This window comes from Poecilia reticulata, chromosome 11, assembly GCF_904066995.2.
Source record: "Poecilia reticulata chromosome 11, P_reticulata-male-v2, whole genome shotgun sequence".
In the NCBI taxonomy this organism is placed as follows: domain Eukaryota; kingdom Metazoa; phylum Chordata; class Actinopteri; order Cyprinodontiformes; family Poeciliidae; genus Poecilia; species Poecilia reticulata.
In genome coordinates, this window is record NC_088840.1 from 11977824 (window position 1) to 12003717 (window position 25894).

Genomic DNA, 25894 nt, shown 5'->3' on the forward strand with positions numbered 1-25894 from the left:
TGTTTGTGATAGTATTGGTTTCTTATTTATTCAAGTACCCTTGTTTGTCACATACTTGCTTTTTACCCATTTTTTTTATTAATCAAGAGTATTAAATGTTTCTGACAGAGGTTTTGTAAATTTAATTGCACATAAAATGTTTAATATAAACAGTAATATTTTTACTAATAAACATTTGTTTTGTTCAATGTATGAAAACCATGTATGTAGTGCATTCACAATAGAAAAAATAATTCACCAGACACTCAATATTCACCCAATTGGCTGTTTACTTTCAAGAAATCTAAATTAGAAAAGTGACTTAATACTTGTCCTGAAAACATCTTGATTTTTATTCTGAAGTAGTGAATTTCAAGTTGAAAAAAAAAATCGATTGGAGCCCCTGAAGTCAGCAGTGCCATGTGTATGAAATACATTGAAATGTGCATATATAGTGTTTGCATCTGCATCCTGATAAGATTTACATGTTCTACTTTCCAAGTCAAATATGCAGCATAGATTCACCAAAAACTTTTTAGCCAACTTTTCAGGATTCATTAAGTATCTTACAGAATTTTTCAGATTTTATCAAAGTGGTGCAGAAGGGCAGAACAGACTTCTGGCACTCAGCAGCTGGTTTTGAGATCTAGTGATGCCGACTCTCACTACTCTGGAGAGAGACTTAAGACTTTATTTTTATTGCCTCACACTCCCCAGATAAATCTCACTCCAAATTGAGAGTGTCTACACTTAAAAATGAAATGATTTCTTCCAGATTTGAAGGCTACATTAATAAACCAGATTTCTGCCGAGTTATTATAATGAAGCTTTGACAAATTGGTCTGAATAATACGAATGCCCCCTAGTGGAAGAAGAGAAACCTCTCAGAGCACACCAGTGAAATATAGAAACACTTTATTTCCAGAACTTGTAGCAATGAGTTATTTTCAGACATAGAAAGGCAAATATAACCAACTTTAGTATAACAGTATGATGTACAAGGATAGCTCAACCATTTTACTGTAAACCCACATACAAAGAAACATGATTGGTATTGTCCCACCAAGCCGTAGACACTTAACAGCTAAAGTAAACAGACCGAGGGTGGAGCAGCATGACGGCTTCATTTAGAACATCATTTGTAGCAGATGGTTGGAGTTTTATTCACTTCTTGGTATTAACATGTCTTTTGACATGTGGATGAAGTAACGAACCAGAGGAGAGGCAGAAATTACGTCACCTTAGTGCTACAAACATCTGACATGGCTGGGTTAGAACATGTGCCCCCATATTGCTTGGACACTTACAGTTTAGGGATAATTAGAAATAACTTTGTTGAATCTAACCAACCTGCTGCCGTATGCGGTTGTTGCATCACACAAAAGTTGGGAAGGAGTCTGAAAGGAGCAAAAAAAAAAAAAAAAAAAGCATGTCCCCTTGGGAAAAAAATACAATTTCAGAGTCAAAAACTCTTGTTCGTATGAAAAATACCAAAGTTCATTACAACCGATTAGCTCTTCTTTGTGCAAAATTCAGTACTCAATCATTCATATTCATCGCCCTCAAAGATGCAAATCATCTTCGTCATTTTTAAGAAGTCGGATCCAAAATGTTGCCATTTATGACGCGGCATGTAAAGAAGGTGCCCTAAAAGGAGCAAAGAGGAAGGAAAGTATTGCTTCTCCGTCACGGTGAGAATACTGTGTGATTGTAAACAGAAGAGCTGATTCTATTCAGACTGGTTGATTATTCAGTGGCTTTCTTTTCAATGCGGTTCAGGAAGAATCGAGAAGAAGCACGTTTAAAACTGCTGTCCAATGAGGTCGGAGTGATCAGCCCAAAAACATTTTAAAAATACTGAATAGAAGTGTTCTGTATTGCTATGGGAAGGGAATTACTAGTAATATAAAAGTAGTAGAAACACATATTTCGACTAAGATAATCACACTTTACTCACTGTACCAATCAGCAGCCGTTTTCAAAAAAAAAAAAAAACATACACACACACATGCTCGCACATATAGTACACTTGCCCACAGACACAAAGAGCATGGGTGGAAAACTGGGCAACAAATGCAGGTTTAATAACTTTTTAAACAGGTTTTTTTTAGTGATCATTTTAAGTGCATTTATTTATGAGAGCAGACTTATGACCTGCCTTGACTTCAACTCAAAAATAACAAAACAAAAATAAAAACAAGAAACCTGAAAATGGTATACCCGATGTCCTCCCTCCATCATTCGCCGAGCTGCTCTGAATGTCAGACTGAAGCGAGACAACAAGCCGGTTTACGGCACGCGGAGTCAGAAACGACTAAAACAAAGTGATGGAGGAAAACACGCTGGGAGGTGGGGAGTTTTTCTTCACACTTTTGTGGTCGAATGCAGTTGGCATGGCTTGGAGTTCCAGATCACAGGTACAGGGTCACAAGATCACAGGATCAAAGATGAGGGTTCGTTTGAGTAAAAGAGTCTTAAAGGGTTCAAAGGTCGGGGCTGAAGTGAACGCTAATGCTAGTGGAGCGTGTGGTGTGGCTCGCCGTAGGGCTCAGGTACCCCATACTGTCCTCCTGCAGGCTGCAGGAGAAGCAGCCCACCTCGGAGGCCGGGTGGTTGGGAGTGGGGCTGCTGCTGGTAACGACCTCGAAGGAACGAGAGAAGACGGCGCTGGCAGTGCGAGTCAGGCTTGTGAGGGCGCCCGCCCTGGGCACCGACTGGCTGGAAGTGAGCGTCAGCCGCTTGTTGGACAGGTCCGCGTTCTCGCTGGCGGCCCGCCCCGTTGTCAGGGCGTTGCACTCCTTGTCCTTGTCCTTGCTGCTGCGCCCGTTGAGTCGAACCATCTTCAGCGCTTTAGCTCCCAGGTTCAGTGTGGTGGTGCTGCTGCTGATGGTGATGGCAGGAGGGTTCATGTCGGGAACCACCGCCGCTCCCGGCCAGACCCCTTCGTCTAGCTCGGCTATGTCCATCAACTCGTCCGGGGAACCCAGATCCACTGCGTCTGTGAGGCAGACGGAGGAAAAGAAAAGAAAAACAAACAGGCACTCATGTTACCAAACAGGTGCAGGATTATCAACCTCATCTGTTGTCCAGTTTATTTAATCCAATGGTGACTAAATGGATTCGAAATAAACAGAATAATTGTTTTTAAAACACTAAATTGGCTGGACGTCAGATGAGGTTTACTACCAACCAGCAGGTGGCGCCTTTACACTGCAACGTCATCTTAAAAAGAACATCTGGCCACCAAGCAAAAGATTATTAGTTAAAAGTCCAACACACATTAGAATAAGGAGCAGAGGTGTGAGATAATAGCTAGTAATCTAGTTTTAAAGGAGTGCATGTTTTGTCCCAAAGGAAAGCAGGAATAGTGTTTAAAAGCACAAGCCTTGGAAAAAAAATCACAAAGGGAAAGTTGATGAAAGCAAATAAAAAGGATCATTTAAAAAAAAAGACTTCGTCCCTTCCTTTGATTAGCTAAAAACTAACACTATTTTCTGCTTTCTGTAAAACATGAAACCAGACCCGTGTGAAGGGCAGCATGTTCACAACTACAGATCAGAGCCGTCGCTATCGTGACAACAACACGAGTACAGAGCAGATAAAACAGACAGATAGGAAGGTCCTGCTGAAGTTCTCCAGATTCAGCCCGCTCAGAGCAGGTCAGGAGACTTAATTAAATTTAAGTTCAAGACCTGCATATCCTTCCTTGGCTCCTAACTACAAGTCAGAAGCAAACAATCTGCTTCCAGTTGCAACCCAGGATTAATGTGTTGAGGTGTTTCGACCTTCCGAGTACCTTTGCCTTTTTTCCTGGTAAAAAAAACAAAAACTTTTCTGGAGCCTTCTAGAGATCCTCCAAGCTCACTGCTTCAAGGTCATCGGGATTACTCTCATTTTTCTGATACGATATGGAAAGAAAAACATACTCATTGATAAGCCTACCTTACAGTACCTTGTAAAAGTATTCATAGTCCTTGTATATATTGACATTGTGTAGTGCAACGACCACATGACACAATGTATTTTCTGAGATAAACATAAAGCAGAATACAACTGGGAAGAGGAAGATGTAGCCATGCATGAAATCTATTCAGTTTCTCTCTATGCTAAAAAAAAAAAAAAAAACCCTGTTCACAATGAGGATGTTACTTCAAGAGTACTTAGATTGTCTGTTTTTATGCTTTTTACTTGCCAAACCTGTCAGTTTCCATTAATACCAAAATGTGTTTATCTGCAGGTGATGGATTCTTTGTGAAATGCACAAAACCTGGGAAATGTTGTCCGGACTTGTCTAGTGAGTTTCTTGGCCATCATTATTCTTCCCAAACAAAAATCTGACACGTCCAAAGCACTTCTGGACAATTTATGAGGCTAAACACAATTACATGCTACACTTCCCGACTTTATTTGTTTAAAAAAAAAAAAAGTTGAACACTATACATTTCAACTTTTCAATTATGTACCACTTTGTGTTGAATAAAATACTTTAGTTGTGGTTGTGACAAACAGGTTTAATTGTATAAATACTTTTACAAGGCGTTGTCAATCTCCTCCAATAAAAATCACCTTTAATTTATGTACTTTTTTAAAAAGTATGATCTGAAAAGACACCAAAAGACATTTTTAGGAGGTTATTAAAATTATTCAGAGAGGTTAGAAATAACCGACTGGACTTGAGGGGAATCATGGAGGCTGGTCTTAATAATGAAGCTAAACCCACACGGGAGAGCGTGAATAAATGAAATGATGATCGATACCGATTGACAGGTGAGAGAAATAAGTGCATTTAGGTGAAGAGAGGGTGGTGGAGCGCAGCGCGAAAGGTAAAGGGGAAAGTCATCATGCAGCTTTTTCAGACCACTCCCCCACACATGGTTACCTAGGTTACCCCTGGAGTGGGGCTAGGGAGAGGGAAGGTTGGGTCTCAGTACTGGCTCCTCCCTGCGGAGGCCGACCCAGAACCCTCATTCTCCACCATTCGCCTCACAGACTTCTGCCTCCTGACCTCCTGACTCCTACTTCCGGAGTCGTGACCTCGGGAGTCCGTGCTGACCTCGGAAGAGGCCCCCAACGAGTCGTCGAGGTGGTTGCGTCCGTCGGAGCGCGGCCGCAGGGACTCTCCATTGGCCATTCGCTCGCCGCTCACGCCAGTCACACTGATCTCGGGGACGGCCACACCCCCCAGTGTTGGGTCACCGTCTACACTCACCTCCTGGGTCTCTGATGGCGGGGAGCATGGAGGGGTTGGGGGGCAGGACAGTACATAAACAAACCACACACACACACACATGCAAACACAGATGGAAAGATGCATTTCATGCACATAGATAAAAACAAACAAACAAAAAGACAGTCATGTGCACAGACACACACAACCACAGAAACACAAAACAAACAAAAAGGTAATAAATTTAACAGACATAAATAAAAAAAACGTTACTGATCAAAACATAACATAAAGTACATGCTGTGTGGAGATGAAGAGGACCACACTAACTGAATGGATTTGCAGTCTGCAGTGTTTCCCAAACATTCAATCATCCTTTCCTCCGTCATCTGAACATACATAAGCTGCTTGCATGTTCCTGTCAGAAGCGCAGACCGCACAAGATAAAACCCGCTCATTAAAACAGCAGAAGGCTGTAATTTACCTGATGGATGCGTGTTCTGGGAAAAGAGAGGAAATCTCTCCTAAAGCTAAAAACACATTTTGCCCCCAAGAGAGCTGAAACTTTGAACATACAGGACAAACACGTGACTTGCTTCACACTGCAAACATGGCCATGCATGTTTCTAAATTAGAAGATAAAAAAAAAAAAAATTTTAATGAAGTAGATCCTATCAAACTGATAATGATCTACAGTTTAAAGGTTGGTCACTATTATATTGTTTATAATAGTGAGCATAAATGAAATGGGTGGTTGAATAATGATATTTTGCCCTCTGCTTTGGTGTGGAAGTCCAAAATGATACGTTTCTTACAAAATGCTGAGAAAAAAGAAAAAAAAAAGTCTAGACGAGAACTTCTCTCCTTCACCTCAGTTTTCCCTTTCCCCCCCGCCCCTTCTTTTTCCTCTGTGTGCGTGTGCGTGTGTGAGTGTGTGTGCATCTCACCGTTTCTCTTCCAGCGGTGTCCTCTTATAGAGAGGGAGGTGACAGCATTGCGGGAGATCCTGGAGGCGGTGGGCGTAATCTCCACTTGGATACTCCGACCGCCCTCTTTGCTTTTCAATGCTGCGCTGTGTAGTGAAGACTTGATGGCATTACCCACCTGCAGATTAAAAAAAAAAAAAAAAAAGACATGTTCATACAAATAATTTGACGACAGTTTGAAATCAGCTCTGGACAGTTTACAAAGAGTCCTTCTGTTTGTTTTCTAGGAATTATTAACGCTTGTTTTGTCCTTGTGTAGCTCTATTGATCAGCTGCTATAATCCCCAAATCAATGATTGCTGAAGTAAAACAGAGCATTGCCTTAGACAAATATTCACACTCATTACACCCACAATTGTTCTAATTTAAACAACAGATATCAGTGAATTTTAAATATGCTTTCAGTAAATGAGGTAGACAACAGCAGAGGAGTTCTTTTTCATTTAATCGAGTCAAGACTACGCAACCTGCTGAAGTAAAACAATTAAAGGACAAAGCAGACTACCAGAGTTGCTAGCAGGGACATTAGATGCACAAAAAAAAAAAAAAAAAAAAAAAAAAAAAGGATTTTGGGTGTCACAACTCCTTACATAACAAAAATCTGCTCACACTTAAAAATTCTTATGTGGCAATTGCAAAGTGATCATGTAACAACTAAGAGCGTATCATGGGGTAGAAAGCATTAGGATTGGAACAACATGTCTTTTGTGTGCAGCGCTGCGGCAAATTGGTCCCGTGAAGAACACGTCAAAGTTTTATGCCGAGCTTGGGGGCCACTGTGTATGTTCCAAACACAACAAGCACGTGTGTGCATTTGTGATAAATGTCCAAAGACTGTACTCAAAGTCTCAGACTTTTCTTTTGATGTAAAACACTCTTTCTATAAATGTGCATCGAGATGTTGTGCTTTGATTGCGCCAAAGTCGTGCACCTTGACTCGTGTAGTAATATTGTGAGCTTACTAGATTCAATCCTCTACTCCCTGGGCCTCAAGGATTACAGCTTAACTGAGCAGAAGGGAAAGCATGTAAATAATCTAGTGGGATTACACTGTGCTCACAGTTGCAGACACACAGAGACCAAACAGGAAGCAGCACACAATACCGGACACGAAGCAAGACTGAGGCCAGCACGTGCGTCTTAATCAGGGTTTCTCTCACGCGCGCACAAATTTCTGAGGACAAGCGCAGAGGAAGGAGAAATGAATAAAGCGATGCACCCACCAAGAGAGCCTCAGGAAATAACTCCAGCTGGGCTCGATACAGGACGTCATCCAGCGCTTTGGATCCCAGCTCAAGTTCACCGTTGGACCTGTTCAACAGGAGAAACAAGCGAGTTCTCAAATAAACAAGAGTGTCATTAGATCAGAAAATACAATCAGGAACCAAGAGCAGCTAGGAAATGTAAAACCTTAACTGGAGATGAACTGAATTTCACCACCAACATTCTGAATTTTAAGGCAATACAAAGTAACGCAGAAGACATTGATTCTCGCATAGATGTTTGATAAAGACATATTTTGTTCAAAAGGAAAAAAAAAAAAAAGATAAATCACAAAGGAAATTGAGGACATGTTGCAGTGTAGTCTTGTGCAAAAGTCTGAAGTTATTACTTTATTTTTGCTTTAAAGAAGCCACACTTTGTTGTTTTAGTAGTATCATGGATATTCAACTAACATGTCTGTTTAAATTAGTTATAAGTTAATGGAATGGATTAAAAATGGGGGCGGGGGGAAATGTTGCTCCAAGTAAAGCTACTTTAATAGATTTACAGTCTTGCTTCGTGTTTGCAAAATGCACACAAATCATAAAGTACCAATATTGCCTTCGTTCAATATTGAGCAAGCTGTGGAAAAACTAGGAACTGAAACCCTCAAATCTCACTGCATAGCTGCGGTTAAATTATGTGCGTCAAATACTCACAAGGCATAGTAGATCCCTGTTATGAGCTGAACCAAAAACTCTGACGTGACCGTGAGTCGTGTGCTGATGCCTTTATACCGTCTCATCTGTTGCCGCGGGTAGCCACATATACTCACCCTGGAGCGGAAAAGCAATTATTATTAAACACAATGGAGCAGCTTGCAACATGGGAAGCCAAACAATGACTCCACAGGGGCCACTTGATTACAGGTACTTTATGACAGCTTACTTCCCCACCGTGAGCTAATATGAAACTAAATGCCAGCTGAACATAAACAGTCACAAATACGACAGCAAGAATGAACTTATTAAAATTTTACAATAAATAATTAATTGGTTGCACATGGGGTTTTACACACGCCAGAACCAAAACTTAGGTAGGCTTAAACTTCTTGTACACAACTATCAAATAGCAAAGGGGAAATCCAAGCTGATGACTCCTCGTCAGCTGCAGCTGGGAGCTTACCAAAAAAATAAATAAATCACTGTGCCTGGATGAGTGCTCATGGCAGCTCGAAGCCAAATAGTGGTATCTTGGATCTCGCTGGCAGCAAAGGCCATAAGAGGATCAGATCAGCGGCTGCTTGCAAACTAGCGCGGACGTGTTGACATTAACGACGATGAATCTAAGATTACAAATGGCCTGTGTTTGCAACATTTGCTAAGAGAAGCAAACACTACATTACATTAAGAGCTTTGGAGTGTCTGTTTCTCTTACCTGGAGCTGAGCTGACAGAGGGACTGCAGGGAGGCGGGGGTCATGTAGTTGAGAGCCGCATTGTAGCACAGCAACAGGAAGGTCAGCACCTCAAATCTCATTATCAGAAAACAAAACAGAACATTACAGTCAAAGTGCGTCGTGAGGTGACTCACCAAAATATTAAACATTACTGCAGACTCTTGACTGTACTTCCACCCGTTTGCTAATTAACAAAACAACACAAATGGCCTTGCAAAACTGATCATGTCCCTTAAGCCTTTTAATGGACTCTTTTGGGATTAAATGTAACAGAACATAGCGTGTACTTTCAGCAGTGAGAGGAAGAGGGGACATAGTTTCTACAGATGAAAATATATGCAGCTCTCCTGAGTAATACTTTTTCCAAAACACTTGGTTTTGCAATTACAGCTGCAAGTCTTTTGAATAATTCCTCTACCAAGACTCTGTTTTTCCAAAAAAAAAGAAGGAAAAAAAAAAGGACAGTAAAATTGGCTGGATATCAGCTGTGATCAGCTCTTTTCTGCTCTTCCTAAAGATGCTGAATTAGATGAGGTAGAGTTAAGTTTCTGCCACACAGCATTTTTTTTATGTCGACCAAAATGTTTCACTATGGTCTCATCTGACCAGAGCAACTTGTGACGGAAAGTTGTTTTGGGTTTTTTTTACATGTTAATGTCTCGTGACTGTGTAAACTTATTGTTAGGTTATGTCTTACAATGCTATGAAATAATGCTTTTTGAACTTTAGCAGAACAAGCTTGTCTGAGTCATCACGCTGAGGAGATGTTGCTTTGTAGCTGCATAGGAACAGATAAACAGAGTCTAGTTCTCTTTAAAGCCTGTCTTGTAAATATTTTTAGACTTATTCTGTCCTTGGGTATAAAAAGACATTTTGAACTCTGCAAGTCAAAGATGACACAGACAAAGCTTTTTTGCTTTGACCTGGACACCTGGGTTAAGAGTTGTTCGCTCTCATCTTGTGGAATATTCATAATAAACCTAAGTGAGCGCTTTTCACCTTTAACAGTGCTTGGATACATTTTGTTTTTCTCTTCCCACAGCGTTCTCCACAGGTTTTCTGTGGTGCCTTACAGAGCTTTTGTCCAACTGCACACAGAACTTCTAATCATGCGCTTTCATTAAAGAGTTTAATCTTGCCTCTATTACACCACATCCAATTTGGAGCCTGGAGGAGGGGCAAAAAATAAAGTCTGTATTGCAATGCATTGAGATGCAGCAATTGAAAACTCGACTGTCAAGCGTCAACACTCAGTTATCTTGATGTTTAATTTGTGACCTAATTTTGGGTAATGCAAAAGGTGGAACTTCAAAGTACCTTTATAGTAAACACATAAGGTCACATGCACCAAATTCAGCACAGGTGAAAACTTAAAGGCAATATTTTGAAACAAGACACACACACAAAAAAAAACAACTCATTTTATATGGATTTTGCTAGAGATGTGCCGATCAGGTTTTTTTCTGCCGATACCGATTCCAATCACCCATGAGGGCCGATCACCGATACCGATCACATAATTATTTTTATTTTTTTTATCATTAACACTACCGGTTACATTATGTGGAAAAAGGAACCATGAATTCAGCTTAATTTAGACAAAAACTTGTTTTTAATAACTTTTTCCAAGAAGAAAACTAAACAAAGCAGGCCTTGTGCAAATTGTACTGCTATCGGTAATACTATCTTTAACAGAATGATAACATATGAAGGCTCTGAAGAGGCTAAATAATGCAAAGAGCCAAAATAAAACCTTTCAACATTGCCAAAAAAATTCAAGTATAAAACTTAACATTCAAAGGCAAATACAGGTTCCATTACAATAAACAATCCAGTGTTACTGAATGAAAACTTCCTGATAGCATGGCGGCTAGCTGATTACTGCTAGTTCTGATTGGCTGTTTCTGACTGAGCGGAGTAATTATGCAGAACAGGGAGGAGATCGATTATTTTTTCAGAGATTATCCGTCTCATGTTAGGACAGCGAAAGTTTTAATACGCATGTAAAATGTATTTTTTTAAGTTAGATGCTGCAGGCTTAAGCAGAGGTTCGGTGTAAGAATTCACTACCAGGGGGAGCAGAACCGGCGCTCCGTTTGTCAAATATTACTACCTGTAGCGTGTAGCAGCAGTTCAACAGCGAGAGCAGAACCAGCGTCTTACATCGCAGCTCAAAGGCTTAAATAATTTTGCAGGTTATTTGTTTAGCTTTCTGACCGTCATGCTAATCCAGGTGAGTGTTTGTAGCTGTGCGCTACTTTACCTGCCATCTGATCACTCCGTATGTCTTTTTAACTGCAGTGAGCCTCGATGTAGCCAAACTCCGTCAAGTATGGCATTGTTTTTATGCCATATTAGATTCGTTGTGTTGATGCATTTTGACGTGCTTCAATTTTCTGCCGCAACAAGTAAACTTCCCCATTCACTCAGTGCGTTATAGTTCCACATTGCTTAAGATTTGTTGCTGTGCGTTTGCACAGTGTGAAGGAAAGAGGAGACCAGCTGCACAGGCAGGCTGCGAAATGAGATGCAGGTGATCGCTTTGTGTGATCGGCAACAAGAGACAGTGATCGGCGATCGCCGATCATACACTTTTTCACGGAAATCGGCCGATTATGATCGGTGGCCGATCGATCGGCACACCTCTACATTTTGTTATTTGTCACTTTAAACAGTAAGAGCGGAGACGGCAATGTGAAAGCTCACCCGTAACTCAGTGTAGTCGAAGCTAATCGCAAAGATCAGAGCAACTTTTACCACTGAGGATCTGCGACCATTCAGACTTACTGAGAATTTGCTCTATGGAGCTCCACTTTAATATAAAGATGCAACCTACAGCAGATTTCAAGTAAACTCAACGCCACCATAACAAAGTGACAATGTCAAAAACAGAAAAGGTTAGCTCTATGGACCACCGCAGAATCTCATCTCAGCGGTGCATTTTTTTATTAAATTTTCATCTGCAATGGACAATTTTGCAAGGCACTCCAAGGACAAGTTTTGTCGCATTTAATTAAAAGCGTGAGATTAAACAGCCCAACTAAAGAGGAAAAAAAAAAAGACAGAAAGAAGCTGGGAAAACTTTCCTTAAGGCAAACATGACCGATTTAGATTATTTAAAGTTGCATTAATTTAGGAAATCCTTAAGGCAACATAACTTCAGATAAAATGAAGCAAAGACAACTGCCAAAGGCAATCACTGAGTCAAGTGCATCATGAATAAAATAATCTGTTATGGCAGCAGCTCAATGCGCCACCACCACACCATGATGAATCTTCAACAATATACTTGAGAGTCTAATATTCAAGCTGAAATTCATAACTTACGACACTGAACTGTTTTTATTCAGACCCTGAACATCCTTTGCTAGTATTTCAGTTACGTGTTGAAGTAAGCTACAGTTTGTTACAGTCTTTGTCCCACCAGGAAAGTTGCATTTAAAATTACCGCTGTTCAGCATTTCTCAATAATCTGCCCACCAGGAAAGTAAAATGTTAACTAAAATATTCCTCCTACCTGTTTTGTGCTGTAAAAGTCTCTCTCTGGAGGTGTGGCCCACTATACACCACCCTGCTCAGCCCGTGATTGGCTAAAGCTCCTTCTGTGAGAGCTATGGAGCCAATGGCTGATGGCTAGAAGCAAAATGAAGAAGTTTAAAATGCGAGAAAATTTAAATACATTTAGGATTTTTTTTCTTTTCTTTTTTGCAAGTTTGAGTGTGAGAAGCACCTCGTGATATACTGAGGGTTTGGAGAGGGAAGGGACGGTGAAAGACAATATTTTACTTTGTCCATCTTTGTCAACTATTTCCTGTGAAGAAAAAAAAATAGGAAAAGGGATGAATAGTTCTGTGGGTAAAAAAAAAAAAAAGCACGATTTTCACTGAAGTGAAGCTTTTGATCACTTAAGGCCCACCCATTTGCTATGTGTGGGCGTTTGCACGTAGACCACAGGGTGTTATTTCCCCACAAGCTCTGTTGGAGTGTGAATACTTATTTGTGTGAACACACACACAATCAAAAACCCCAGGGCTTTAATGTCCCCTGTGTGTCTCTGAATGTCAAACAGATTATTAGAAGCCAGTCAACGTGCTGACTGAGTGACAGCTGACCTATTCTGGTATTCAGAGAGGAAATGAGGAGAAGCTGCACTTTGTTGATAGAGCACTTAGAGCCAAAGTGGAATAATTTTAATAATAAAAGTGCTGCAATATCTGTGAAATGATTAAGGGCGTTTATAAGTTGCGAACTGACTGTGTTTCAGTTCCTCTATTTCTCACCCTAACTTCCTGTCACTCCTAATGCTCAACTTTCTAATAATACAGGGGAAAAAAAGTAACTTTTAAAACTTATGCTTCTACAATAACCCGAGTATTTCAGCATATATTTAACCTGAACCGCAATAAAGATTTGGGAAATCAAAAGACATGGTTTGTTTGCTCTCATCACAATGGAAACACTTTATCAACATTAATCAAGACAAGCTCCTCTCCGGGGCTCATTCTTTCTCCTACCAGGTTGTAAATGCCCAGCAGCAGTGCCTCGATGCAGCCGGATGTGTGGGGGTCTCTGGCAGCGCTGACAGACAGGAGGCTCCACAGGAGCTCTGGCAGGAACTGCAGTGTGAAACGCTGCAGCTGTGGCACGCCGCTCCGGTAAAACTCAAACAACTGGTGACAAACTGGCTCCAGCAGCTGAAGAAGGACCAGAGAAAAAAAAAGACTAAAAGTTGTGGAAATGGTAAAAATATACAACGGTAATGAATGTTTTTGTGATTCAAGTCTAGAAATAAAACTTGTATGTTGCCAAATTAAAAGTTTTTATTCCAAACAGATTAAATTTGTTAAGAGGTATGTGTACGTACGTCGCTGTAGTTTTCTCGTATGACCTTGTAGAGTGCCGGTATCAGAGAGCCTTTCTCTTTAAGTGAGGCGGCATAGGAGGCGATGGCACTGTCTGGGAGGGTCTGAAATAATGCAAATACAGAGAAGTTTGCAACACTGTTTTAATAAATTAGAATAGTGGAAAGTTTAAGCATTTCAGTAACTCAGTTAGTCTCTTGAAACACTTTATGTAGTTTAATTACACAGAGACTGACACGCTGAGGCCTTTATTTGTTTTAATTATGATTTCCTGTTAACATCTATTAAAAAAAAAAACATTTAAGATGAGAATAAACAATAGTGGGCTCCAATGTGGGCTTAATGAACAGCAAGCTAAATATGCTGCTTAAGGATTTTTTTTTAAAAGGTACCTTTAATCCGATTTGATAAACCATTTTCTATCGGTAGTTTGGCATTAAAATGCTAGTGTAGAATTGTATTATTTTTTTCCAATTTCATACAGCATTTTATCGTCTTTCCTAAAAACTTAAAATTATACCCTACTTCAATTGTTTTTAATTCTCATCCTATAACTATCGACAGAATGTGCCTGTAGATGCCATTTCTTATTGCCAGAAAACCACATTTCCTCACCATAGTTTATGTGTAGACTAGTAGGAAGTAACAACTGACACAGTTAGTGCAAAATGTCCAGTGACAGACAGCTCCTAAAAAAACACCTGCAAAAGTCTACAGCAATGAGATTCCATTAGAGCAAAGATTTGTATACAAGTTCTCACATTTGGAACTTAACAGTTAAGAAATATTGCATCCCTTATAGTCTTTTGGGATATCACTCTAACAAACAATAATACTCCAATTTTACTATTTAATATGGTATAATTAACTGCAGCCCTGCTCATCAATTATTAAACTTTAAGCAACATCTTGCATTAAAAGTACCGTCAGTGGTTAGGTTTCTAAACAAACATGGTTTCCGACTCTACCCTGCTGCTCTTCCTGTTTGGTGTGCACCATTTTTACTGTGTTCAGAAAGTTAAAAAAAAAAAATCTAAATGTGTGCGACCATTCAAAGCAACATAAGATCCCGGATGCCTGATTGGTGAACCAGATGTGGGTAAAGAGGACAGAATAGGTCAACAATGTCTGCAAGAAGTTGGTTTTTACAAGGTGGATTCTCTGACAAACAAGGCCAAGTTTTATTACATTTTGGTACCACATATATTAAATAAGATGGTAAAACAATTCACAGATGTTAATGTGACAAAGTCTCTGTAACCACGTCTGGATGCTATATACATAATAACCAGTAATTTGAGAGTGATGTGAGAGAAAAAAAAAAAGAAAAAAAAAAGAAGTACTTTTCTGTGCCATCATCACAACCGTTTGAAGTAAACTCAATTACATTTTCTTATAGTATTCATGCTAATTAAATTAATGGAGTTTCCTTTTGTTCTCATGAACTGTTGGGTCTTAATGAGTGTAAAAAGTTACATCATGGGCAACAAGAAATTGTAACTGATGGCCAATAAGTGGCATTTTGACACCTTTTTACAACTTGCTCCAACATATTTTGCATTAGATGTAGTTCATCAATAACACTGGTTATTTGCTTTCGGAGGACAATAGTTTTGTCTTTATATATTTACACTAAAATTTATCTTTTGCTTCGTGTACCAGGTGAGTCCTCGTGTTTTGAGTGGGAGCGCTGCAATTCTCTGGGAACAAAGCACTTCCCGGAGCGCGTTCGTTTCTGTGAGTGAAATACATTCTGCCAGTAAGAAGGAGCAGCAGAAACGTCTCGCATACAGATGATGGGTGAAGGACGTTTCAGACTTTGTACTCAGAATAAAGTCCTACCTTAAATTCGGACAGCCATTCCTCCACCACTCCTTGGTCCATTGCCAACATGTTCCCTCATCTGCAGTGGAGTTGCTTCTACCTAAGAAAGACAAAAATACAGATTAAACGCGCAAGCTATTTATATGTAGATGTGGTTCGTATCGACCCACACACACACACACACACACACACACACACACACACACACACACACACACACACACACACACGGAGGAACCTTCTATTATTCAATATTCTCCTGATAAAAATACTCAAATAAAAATAGTAAAACAGTGAATGTACATGCTTCGGGGCTGCAGCACTTCAAAGAAGTACAAGTCTCTCCATCCTTTTGCTTTTTTCTCTTGCCTGCCTCTCATCCCTCTCCAGACAAACACCTCTGCATCGAGCACCTTCTCAACTTAGGCTTGTAAATCTAACATCACCCACACAGAAAAAACCCTGGCTGACACCACCGCTGAAGCACCGCTGAGAGAAATATACATATATATATAAAAAAAAAAAAAAGATCTTGCTGAACAAGCTGTACAGATTTGATGTCTATGAAGAGAGAAAAAGTGGATCCTATCCATGTCAATTTATGTATTTTTATCTGGAACAAATCACGCTCTTTTCATCTCTACTTAAAGCCTCATCATTGTTTTCTGTTACATTGAAAAAGGCACTTAAAGAGTTTCTGCACAAAACATCCCCTCCCCCCCATTTATGCTTTTATGGTGTGTGCATCAGGCTTGGTTTTAAAAGAAACACCATTAGGCACTCTTCCTCTGCACGACTCTCTACATAAGTGAGTTTCCCCACCCTAAATGTAATTTTCAAGATGAGTAATGAAGCTTTGTAGTGTTTCAGTCAAACTTGTCACAGCCAGCACTGGAAGAAAAATAAAAGAAGAAACTAAGAAGCTGATGACAAACCAGAACTTCTTTACAGGTAAACAGCTGTTCAGTTTGGTTGCTTAAAGCTCAATGATGGAACAGAATTAAGATTGATAGAGGCTATTCATAATGCATGAGGTGTTCCTCTGGCGAAAATAATTTATTAATCAACTCAGTGCACTGGCAGATTTCCAAATGAAGTAATCTGTAGACGTTGTTTACAGAGGAACAAAACAAAAGTCTGCAGCTTCACTTTTTGTGGTGCAATTGATTATTTCTGATAAGTTTCCACTGGAATATGGAATATTTGTCATTTTATTTTAGGCTATAAAATAAAGAAAAGCATAAAACAGCTGCAACAGCGGAGCCTAAAAATATAAAGCAAATCCACCCATCACTTTTAAAAAGATAGTGCTGTTTTACAGAGTAATTTACATAAATGTACAGTATTTACATAATAAGCAATTGAAAATACTACAAACCAAAGCATACCGAAATTCTACAAACATACCAGTGTGGGCTGGTAGAAGAGTCTTCTTACCTGAAACTACCACAAATTCACAGTTTCAGAATACAAAGATATAAACCCAAAACCCATGACGTGATCTATTCCTTTCAGTCAAAACAGAACATCAATTCTTAATGCCGCTTACACAACACACTAATATTACAATTATAACATTATCCATCACATTTACAATACACAGACGTAAATGAGAGAAAAAGATTATAGGGGAGTGAGTTTGTCAGTTTGTTTAAAATCAAAGCTGCCCCTTTGGTTTGCCAGTTTAGCTTAATTTAAGGGACTTTAAATTAAATTAGATAAGAATCAAAAAAGTTGCCACTCAAAAAAGTAGCTTGTTTTAAAAGATTAGCATTTTAGTCCAAGTTTCTAACTGAAGATAATTACTGCACAGGACGTCAACACTCTAGTTGTTCTAGAGTAACAGAGAGAGTCTACGTTAGTTAATTAGCAAGGCTATCTGCTCATGTTGCTACCATGTAGTTCGTTTCTAAAACTACACGCTGAACCAGCCTCTTAGCATGCTAACTGTACTATGAAAGCATTACGTTTAATGCTAGTAATTGTAACCAATCTCCTAGATTCCATGCTATGACTTTAAAACAAAAAAAAGCCAGTTATCCTTCTTGTACATGAGAGGAATGTGGAGGAGTGCCCATTACTGCCAAAAGAGGTCAGGTAGGGCTGGACTGGAGAGATTCTGTTACAAAAACTTTAAAAAATAAAAATTCTGGCGGCTTGTTAACTTTTTCTGATGTCTCATTTATAGCACTTTAAATGTGAGGAATTATTAGATAGCAAATATTAGATATTTTGAGTAAAAACATTTTTAATGTTGTGATAAGTGGGTCACTCAGTGTTTAATATTCAAATTTTCGTGTAAACATCAACATACCACAAAATTGTAGTATTTTTAGGCAAGGTAATTTTATTTATATAGCACATTTTCAGCAACAAGGCAATTCAAAGTGCTTTTACTCAAGGTGATCTGAATAAGAGAAATTTATGAACGTCAATGTAAAGATAGGTTGCATCTGTTGCATCGTGTTAAATTTAAACAGAAAATAGTCTTATTCAGATGAAAAGTATTGGTTAAATCCAAATGCTGATAGCATAACAAAACATGAAAAAGATGTCCAATATTTTTTTTAAAGTGTGAGCTGAAGAAAAGGAAACTTATTTTAAGTACAGGGACAACTCGGTGCCTCAGATGAATTATCCGTTTTCATTGAAGGCTGTATCTTGCCTGTGTCTTGTCTGAGCTACGCAATAACAAGCACAAGGCTAAATTAGCAGCTGAATGCAGCAACCAAGTCCATGTTTGGTGTGTCTGGTGATGCAGTCACAGAGAAAGCAAGTGGGAGGAAAAAGTCCTTCGATGTAAAAACATGGAGAAAAGGAAACGCTCTCAGACTGAGACGAGAGATGGGATAATTGTTGGGGACAGGTCTTTAACTCCCTCTCTTTTATTCACAGTAGTCAAACATATTCAGACATTGACAAAGTTGAACTTCTTACAGATTTTTCACATTTCAGCTCACCTATAATCAAACTGTGGAACAATAATCTTTCATACTGAAGAAGTGAATCCAGAAAAATGAAAGAACAGTACAGATTTAGAAGTTTACAAAACAGAAACGATGAAAAATCCCGTTATCCTCCAACTCTTCACCTTTCCTTGACTCCTACTGTCCTTTGGTGCATCCTTCAAAACACAATTTCTCCTTCTACATCTTCCCTGCCTCTGGATGTAGATTTTTTATTTATTTATTTTTTTTATAAATCCATCTTGGTTCACGCTTTTTCTGCCGCATGGATTCCTCCACTGCAGCCAGCTGTCTATTTATGGACTGTACCAATGACAGGAATGACAAGGGAGGAGGGTAGTCAGTGACTCATGAAAAGAGGAAGAATTAAAAATCAGAATAGCCTCCTTTTAGAGAAATTAAGTCCTTTGTGGCAGCCTGTTGTTCCGTTCTTTCACACAGACGACAAAGAGAATGTCGTTTTCTAAGGCCAGCATATGCGTTTTAATAAAGGCTGTGATTAAATTGTGGATGAGTCAGTCTTGTAAGAGGGAGAATTTTCCTCCTCCAAAGTGACGTCTAACTCATTAACTTTGTCCGGGGTGACGTCTGGGGCATGTAATTTCAATCAACTGTACCCAGAAAAAGGCTACATACAGCAGCTGCCCATCGTGCTGCCAATAGGTGAGATTTACTTCCTGCTGAAGCTACAGGAAGAAACTGATGCAAAGTCAGTGATAAGGACAAAGAGGAAGCACAAAGCAAAAAAAATCTGACAAATCAATTGTCCAACATAAGATAACGGGTTCAACAAAACAAAGGATGCATTTATTACTCAACGTCAATAAGAATGGACATTAGGAAAAAAAAAAGAAAAAAGAAAAACTCTTAAAAGTACCTGCTAGTTGTTGGGATATATTTTGACTTCAGAGTTGTTTTTTTACAAGCAAGAAAAATAGAAAGCATTTGTATTTTAAAGAGTGTTCAGATCATCAAGAGTCAGATCATTAAAAATGCAGCTCTTGTGGGACATTCCCAGTTAACTACTAGTCAAGCGAACTCATTGATGCCTCATTGGGGAGTGAAATCTAGCCCATCTAACAAGTAAAGTAGCTGAAGTTGGTAGAGAAGTCCATTCTGGTTCTGATAAAGAGAAGTCAGAATGCACATTGCACTGTAGTTTAAGCATGAGTCTTCTCAGTCAACACCAGTCAGGGTAGGAATGTTGGCCCTTCTCAGTCGGTGAGAACTTCAGCAATGAACACACGAGCATCAGGGCACAATGGAAAAACTAAGTCTGTTTTGATAAATCGTGTTTTCTTTTACGTCACCAAAACATTGCTGAAGTGAAACTATGTTCTTTGATGGGTGTGGCATCTTACAAACTGGATAATGAAGAGGTGCCACAAAGCCAAACTTGTTCAGGAACGGTTAAAAGACCACAACAAATAATTTGAGCTTGAGGTGTTGAGCTCAAACTTGATCCCACACCTCACATCTTACAGGAGCTACAGCTTGGCGTGAGACATCACAGTATACCTCCAGGAGTCTACGCCTCAATTGTCAGGGCTGTTTTGGCAACAAGGGAACCAATACCCTATTAGGCCATTGGTCATTCTCTTTTGGTCTACTCGGTATATAATGTTAATGGGCAATGTGCTGTTAACACCAAAGAATTATTCGGAATACAACAATGTTTCATGCTGTGAAAAGTCAAAACGTCAGCTTTGGGTTTTACTAGGATCCCTGAATGAAAGCAATATAAAAACATTCACTTCATTATGAAACATTAAATACATGTTAGCTCTCTAAAGTAAAAGTTGAATTGTACATTTAATCTTTCACACTTGACTAAATAACCTGCCCCTGACTCTAAGAGTGATCTATTTTGACTAGACAAAAATAAATTCATCTCTAGGAATGAAAATCTATTTTAATGAAAAGAAAAACAACGCTAAGATGTCTGAGCTCTTGGGAGTCTCTGCACAGATTGATGCAAAACGATCTTGTGGAGGAAAACAGAAAACTACTCATGCTGGAAGAGCTCCGCAGCATGTAATTATGTTTATAGGGGCATCTTCATCGCTCGTCTTTGTCTGCTGAACTGATTATGTCAGAAGTCGATATTTATTGGGAGAGCATCCCTGAACAACTCAGACAACAGGTGGTGAGGTAATTCTGCGCTCATGCAGAGCAACCAGATAACACACACACAGTTCACAGATGATGCAGGAGCAAGAGCATGTCCAAGTCGTGAATAAGTAGAATAGGAAACAGTTGAAAGAACGAGGTGGCAGACAGTACAGCAGGAGTGTCTAAAGTCGGTTCTCAAAGGCTGGTATCTGGAATGTTCTGTTATTTTTCCTGCTTTATCAGATCTGATTCAAGTGAGAGTTTATTAGCAGACTTCTGCAGAACTTTATGGTATGCTGAGGAGGAAGTTGGACCTTTTGAATCAGCTGTTTTGAAGCAGAGACGGATCTAAAAGTGGCAGGACACCACGGACCCTTGAGGACCAGAGCTGAACACCCGGTTCAGGATGATGAATAAAACAAACACCTATTAGATAGACAAAGTTGGAGATATACAGAGCTAAACTTTTTTAATAGTTTCAAGTGATTCTGATAGATTTCAATGTATCAAAATTTGAATCAGCAGATCAGACTGCACAGAAATCTGATTGGTGCATCTCTATAGGAACGCTTTTAATTAAAATACAGATTTGACTCTTTTGCACTGTGATGTAAAGATGAAAAAAGAAAACTGCACTTGTTTCCCTTTTCACGCAGCTGTGGTAAATATGTAAATGGAGAAGCTACCACAAAACCCAATCTCCCAGCTCTGTTGTTGAATCAAATTTTTTCTGCTGTTGCCTGCAAAAGAGCAAGTTGTTGTGTGGAACAACTCAAGAGGTGGATAACTCAACAGGAGTGAGACACTGGAGTAAATAAATCAGAGAGTTCATTAGGTTTCGATCTGTGCTGGCCGGCTGGCAGCCTTTCAGCCTCCGAGATACAAAAAAAGAAACCAGAAGAATCTTTCGACGCACACACCTCCCTAAAACCCAGAACACCTCAAACAAAGGAAGTTCTGCTTCAGCCGGGTAAAGTTCTGCTGAAATCAGCCACATGCCATGGGGTGATGGAGAATGTTTTATGCATTGCAGAAGTGTGTGTGACGAAACCTGTTCCTGTGAAGCTCGCTGAAGTTGACAACTCACTCCCTCTGAACTTCCACCTACACCACAGACTTAAACTCTGACACAGCAGACGGCTCTGTGTGCTGCCCAGTCCAAATGAGCTTATTTTTAACTCCTTCTTGAAGACCTCTTTCGACACAAGTCTCCTGTAAGTTTACATTCCTAATCCCTGTTGTTGCGGTTCAACGTTCTGGCAAACACACCCACAAGCTGACACACCATCCTCCTGTATTAAGCTCATATGGAAAATTACAGATGCTTAAGAAGAGATGGAAAAAAAAACTCTACAGTAACAACAAACATACCTGCCAGTGAACTGCAGTGAGTCCCAGCGAGAATGATGTAGAAGGATATTCCCCCTCATTTACATCCCCCTCCCCTCCCAACTGATTACCTCATTTCCTATTGCACACATATGTTCCTTCTTTTTTTTTGTTTTTGTTTTGCTTTGTTTGGTTTGAGGAAGAGACTTGACCATTAAGAATGGAGGCTCGAAAAGAGGGAAGACAGACAGAAAGAATGACGAACTGGGTGGTTTTAGTGAGCCACCAAGCCGCCCAGGCTGCTTTTCCTGTGGTACAGGCTTGCAGCTGCATTGAGCGACTGGTTAGTGTGAGATAATCACAAAGGCTCCTCCAATGTGAAACCCGGCTTAGAATAAATTATACATGACTTGCATTCTTTAATTGAGCTCCAATATCAGATCTGTTACTATAATTAAATATGATTCAATCGGACGTCTCAGCAACTCGATGGAAATGTTTTAACCTAAAAAGGTACAAAGTTGGGGTGTGACAGTGATTACATGACTCTGTTCATGCATGCCCCAACCTCACCTGCTCACCCTTCCAGCTCTGCCAGGAGCTCCTAACAGCACACAAAAGAGCGTTATTTTGACATCCCTCTTTTGCTTCTGTCTACTCCAGTCTTGTTTATTTGGACTATCGCAGCCTGCGGACAGTCTTGTTGCATCACTGCCTCCCACCATGCTCCCCCCACGCCCCCAAGGTCTTTCACAACAGTAGGTAGCTTTACGCTGAGAGGAACTGGCGAGAGCCGGGATGATACTTCTGTTTTTATTCTCTTCTTCAAACAATAATGCACGACAGAAAACCGCCTGCAGCAAACATGACAACGGTCTCTGGCTTGTGTCTGCTTCAGCGCTGAGGGACACTGAGCAATCCGACAGAGAGGAATCCTCTTATAGCAGCCCACACTTTCTTCTACTTTGCCTCCAAGCCAGCGATGCGTCTTCATCCCATCAATTCTCCGTCTCCCTGCGGCAAGAGCGCTGGAGAATACCGCGCTCCTACAAGCGTTCCTCTGCTCGTTTCCCCTCCGTGTGTCCCAGCTTGGCTCGTCACAGTTTCATAACTTGCCCAATGTGAAAACGCGGACCTAAATTGAAATGCTCTTAAGATGTCTGCTGGATCATAGCGCTCAAAATACGGCTGCACAGTTTACATCGTCACAACACTATGTATTATGGAAACTGCAAGGGATTGCTTGGATGTAATATCTTTGGGGACAAGCATTAAAACTCTGCTTGTTGGTAACATAATTGGCCACTTGATATCGGATGAACTTTCGCTATCCTTTGCTCAGCATTGACAATACTGTTACGGCAATATTAAACAATATTTTATGTCTCCCAGCCCTGCACACACACAAAACTTTTACTTTTACTGAAAAAAATGAGTCTCTCTGTGCCACCTGTGCTGTTATTGTGCAAATACAAGGAGAACTGCTCAGTGTGAGACAATATTACACTAACCTTCTGGCTCTAGCGCATATTAGTGATGCTAGATGACAGAAAAGCCTGCACCGTCTTCCAGCTCCATAACCTTAGGGCTTTGTTGTCACAAAACATTAAGAGGCCTGGCACATGGATACCACTTTAAATGCACACATTCCTTCAGCAAGCCAACAGTGGGCAGTCACCTCCTTAACTAAAGGCAAAAGAAATGTTAACCTCAACGATGCTCACATGACAGAAAGCAATAACCTCTGATTAAAGTTACAAAGGGAATCTAACAATATAGTTCATGCATTTTAACTATTGTAATTATTTATATTAGGTCAGACTCAAATTAAAGCAGTACAAGCAACAGTTGCAGCAACAGTTCTGTTGAGAATCAAAGGAGATATCACATTTGTCCCTATCCAATCCAAATTTGAACTTTAAATTTTATTATCAAGAATAATCCCCTCAATAGTCAAGCTCCAAACCTATATTAGAGATCGGATTGTTCTAAAATGTTCCCAACAGAGCTCTTTGCTGTCTGACAGCAGGTTTATTGGTGTATAGTATATCTACAAACGATTGGGATGGAAATCTAAGGGCTCTTTTTTTCCCCCCTGTGAAACCAACTGTGGTTATGTCTGCTATCTGGGCGCTCTTCTGGTTAACTCGCTTTCAGACAAAGCCATTAACACAGCTAATGATATCATCAAATGTCTTCCTGTGTGTTAACCCCAAATTGCTTGAAGCAGACGGGCTCTTAAAGCGAGACTTGCTCGCATAAAGGTTTCTTCTTGTTAAAAAGGAGTTGCTCCCCTCCACTTTTGACCCCAGGCTTGTTCACAAGGACAGATTTCTGCAAAGACTTTGACTCAATGCAGTCAGCTGTCTGCCCTTCCTTAGATAGAAAATGACAAACTGATTTGACTGAAATGTATTATAACTGGGAAAACTGTATGTAGGAGGACCTGAATGTGATCATATGATCTAATTGTAAAAGAAACCAATTTTGCCTTCCAAGGAAATGAATACCAAGTCATAAGAGGTGATATACAGGAAACCCAACAGTCAGAGTAGGGAAAAGCTACGTCACATGACAGATTATTAGAAATATTCTAACAACGCATTATCCAACATCCCAATCTGCTGAGGGGTTTTTTTTTTGCTTCCCTGTCAAACAATAAGAAAAAACACCTGAAGAATCTTAATAGGTCCACACCCTGATACACACGGCTATAACTAATCAGCCAAGTACAAAGTCTCACTCTTTAAACAGACAGATACTTTCCATTTCTGTGGCAGAAAATTTACAACTGAAAGAGACGAATCCTGTAGCTTACCCATTACTTTTAATGTTTAACAATGCTAACTGTTCGGTTTAGTTCACTACTGTCTCGTTCGTTATTATGTTCCATACAGCTTGTACTAAACTACGTTTTTTTTCTCCAAAAAATACATTTGTCGACTGGTACTAAATAAGACCAACGCTTATAGTTGTTTATATCGTATTTCTTAGGCGGTGACTCCCAGAGAGTGTAAATTAATCCCCCGCCGCCTCTCTGTCACAGCTTACTGAATGACTTCGAGCTGTCAGCTGCTGCATCCACATTAGCAACTCAGCTAGCTCTGATACGGCGCCGCACCGAGTGAAATTCAGAAAGTTACTCCACACTTACTGGCATGCTACCCGTCAGGTTCCCGATATTATTGTCCTTCGTCGGCCCAAAGATTTCAGTAAAAGGCTAACCGGTTGCTAGTCCATAAATATCCTTAATAATTCAACACCATCAGCTCCTTCCATCTTCGTTACTTTCTCCGGTCAGACTATCACCAACGGCGAAGACGCGAGCTCCGCTGAGTGGCAGATGTGTTAGCCAATCAGAGAGCAGTAGGTCAATTGTAACCACGCCTTCAAATATGGCGTTCAATCAAATTAGTCTATGAGGAGCAAAGTGATAATTTCCATGGTCAAGCTAGGTTGTCGATGTCATTCTGTGGTCTTTGACAGCCAAGTGATCCACCGAATATGAACAATATTAATCAGAGATAAAATATTTTATGCAAAATATAAAGTCGCATATGTTGCGACTTTATACTTAGTGAGCAAACTGTAAAGCCGCTTTATCTGAAAATCTCTGCTGTACAATAAACTGACATTACTTGCATAACTTTATGTATTTTCATTTAAACGCATTCTCTGCCTCGTCATTATTTACTATAATTATTGGACATTTGATGGGAGATTCATGAAATCTAAATGCAAAACGACATTTCTGTGTATTTATAGCAAACAATGGAAGGGCATTTTGACACGAATTTATAACACCATGGATTTTCAAGAATTAATCATCGTGATGACCATGTGTTTGTTTGCTTTCATGTTAATAACAATGGCAAATCTACGATTTTTAATCAGTTAATACGGGGTAAGCTGCAAATCTACTCCCACTGAATGTTTCATCATAAAAAACACATTTCGCACAAACCAGCAGTAAAATATTGTAGTCACAGAAAACATTTCTCATTTCAT

At 39.8% G+C, this 25894-nt stretch overlaps 1 protein-coding gene across 2 annotated transcripts; it reads right to left on the reverse strand.

Annotated features, from left to right (window-relative positions):
• Nucleotides 1-877: 877 nt before the first annotated feature.
• Nucleotides 878-25219, reverse strand: hycc1 (hyccin PI4KA lipid kinase complex subunit 1). Of its 2 annotated transcripts, XM_008421773.3 has the most exons (12): nt 25041-25219; nt 15498-15579; nt 13658-13759; nt 13308-13487; nt 12524-12604; nt 12311-12426; nt 8773-8868; nt 8055-8171; nt 7356-7443; nt 6094-6250; nt 4859-5199; nt 2839-2977 (listed from the first exon to the last, which is right to left on the reverse strand). In XM_008421773.3, the coding sequence occupies exons 2-11, from the start codon at nt 15546-15548 to the stop codon at nt 4904-4906; spliced, it is 1284 nt and encodes a 427-aa protein (XP_008419995.1). In that variant the 5' UTR covers nt 15549-15579; nt 25041-25219; the 3' UTR covers nt 2839-2977; nt 4859-4903. The 2 variants fall into 2 exon arrangements, with proteins under 2 accessions (XP_008419994.2, XP_008419995.1); XM_008421772.3 differs by lacking the exon at nt 4859-5199 and having other exon boundaries at nt 878-2977; nt 25041-25217.
• Between the last annotated feature and the right edge of the window lie 675 nt (nt 25220-25894).

Coding starts and splice junctions, on each gene's coding strand:
- hycc1 (XM_008421772.3), bottom strand. CDS start 15,548: ATGTTGGCAATGGACCAAGGAGTGGTGGAGGAATGGCTGTCCGAATTT. Junction 13,760..15,497: donor AATGGCTGTCCGAATTTAAG/GTAGGACTTTAT, acceptor GCATTATTTCAG/ACCCTCCCAGACAGTGCCAT. Junction 8,869..12,310: donor ACTTTTACAGCACAAAACAG/GTAGGAGGAATA, acceptor TCTGATAATGAG/ATTTGAGGTGCTGACCTTCC.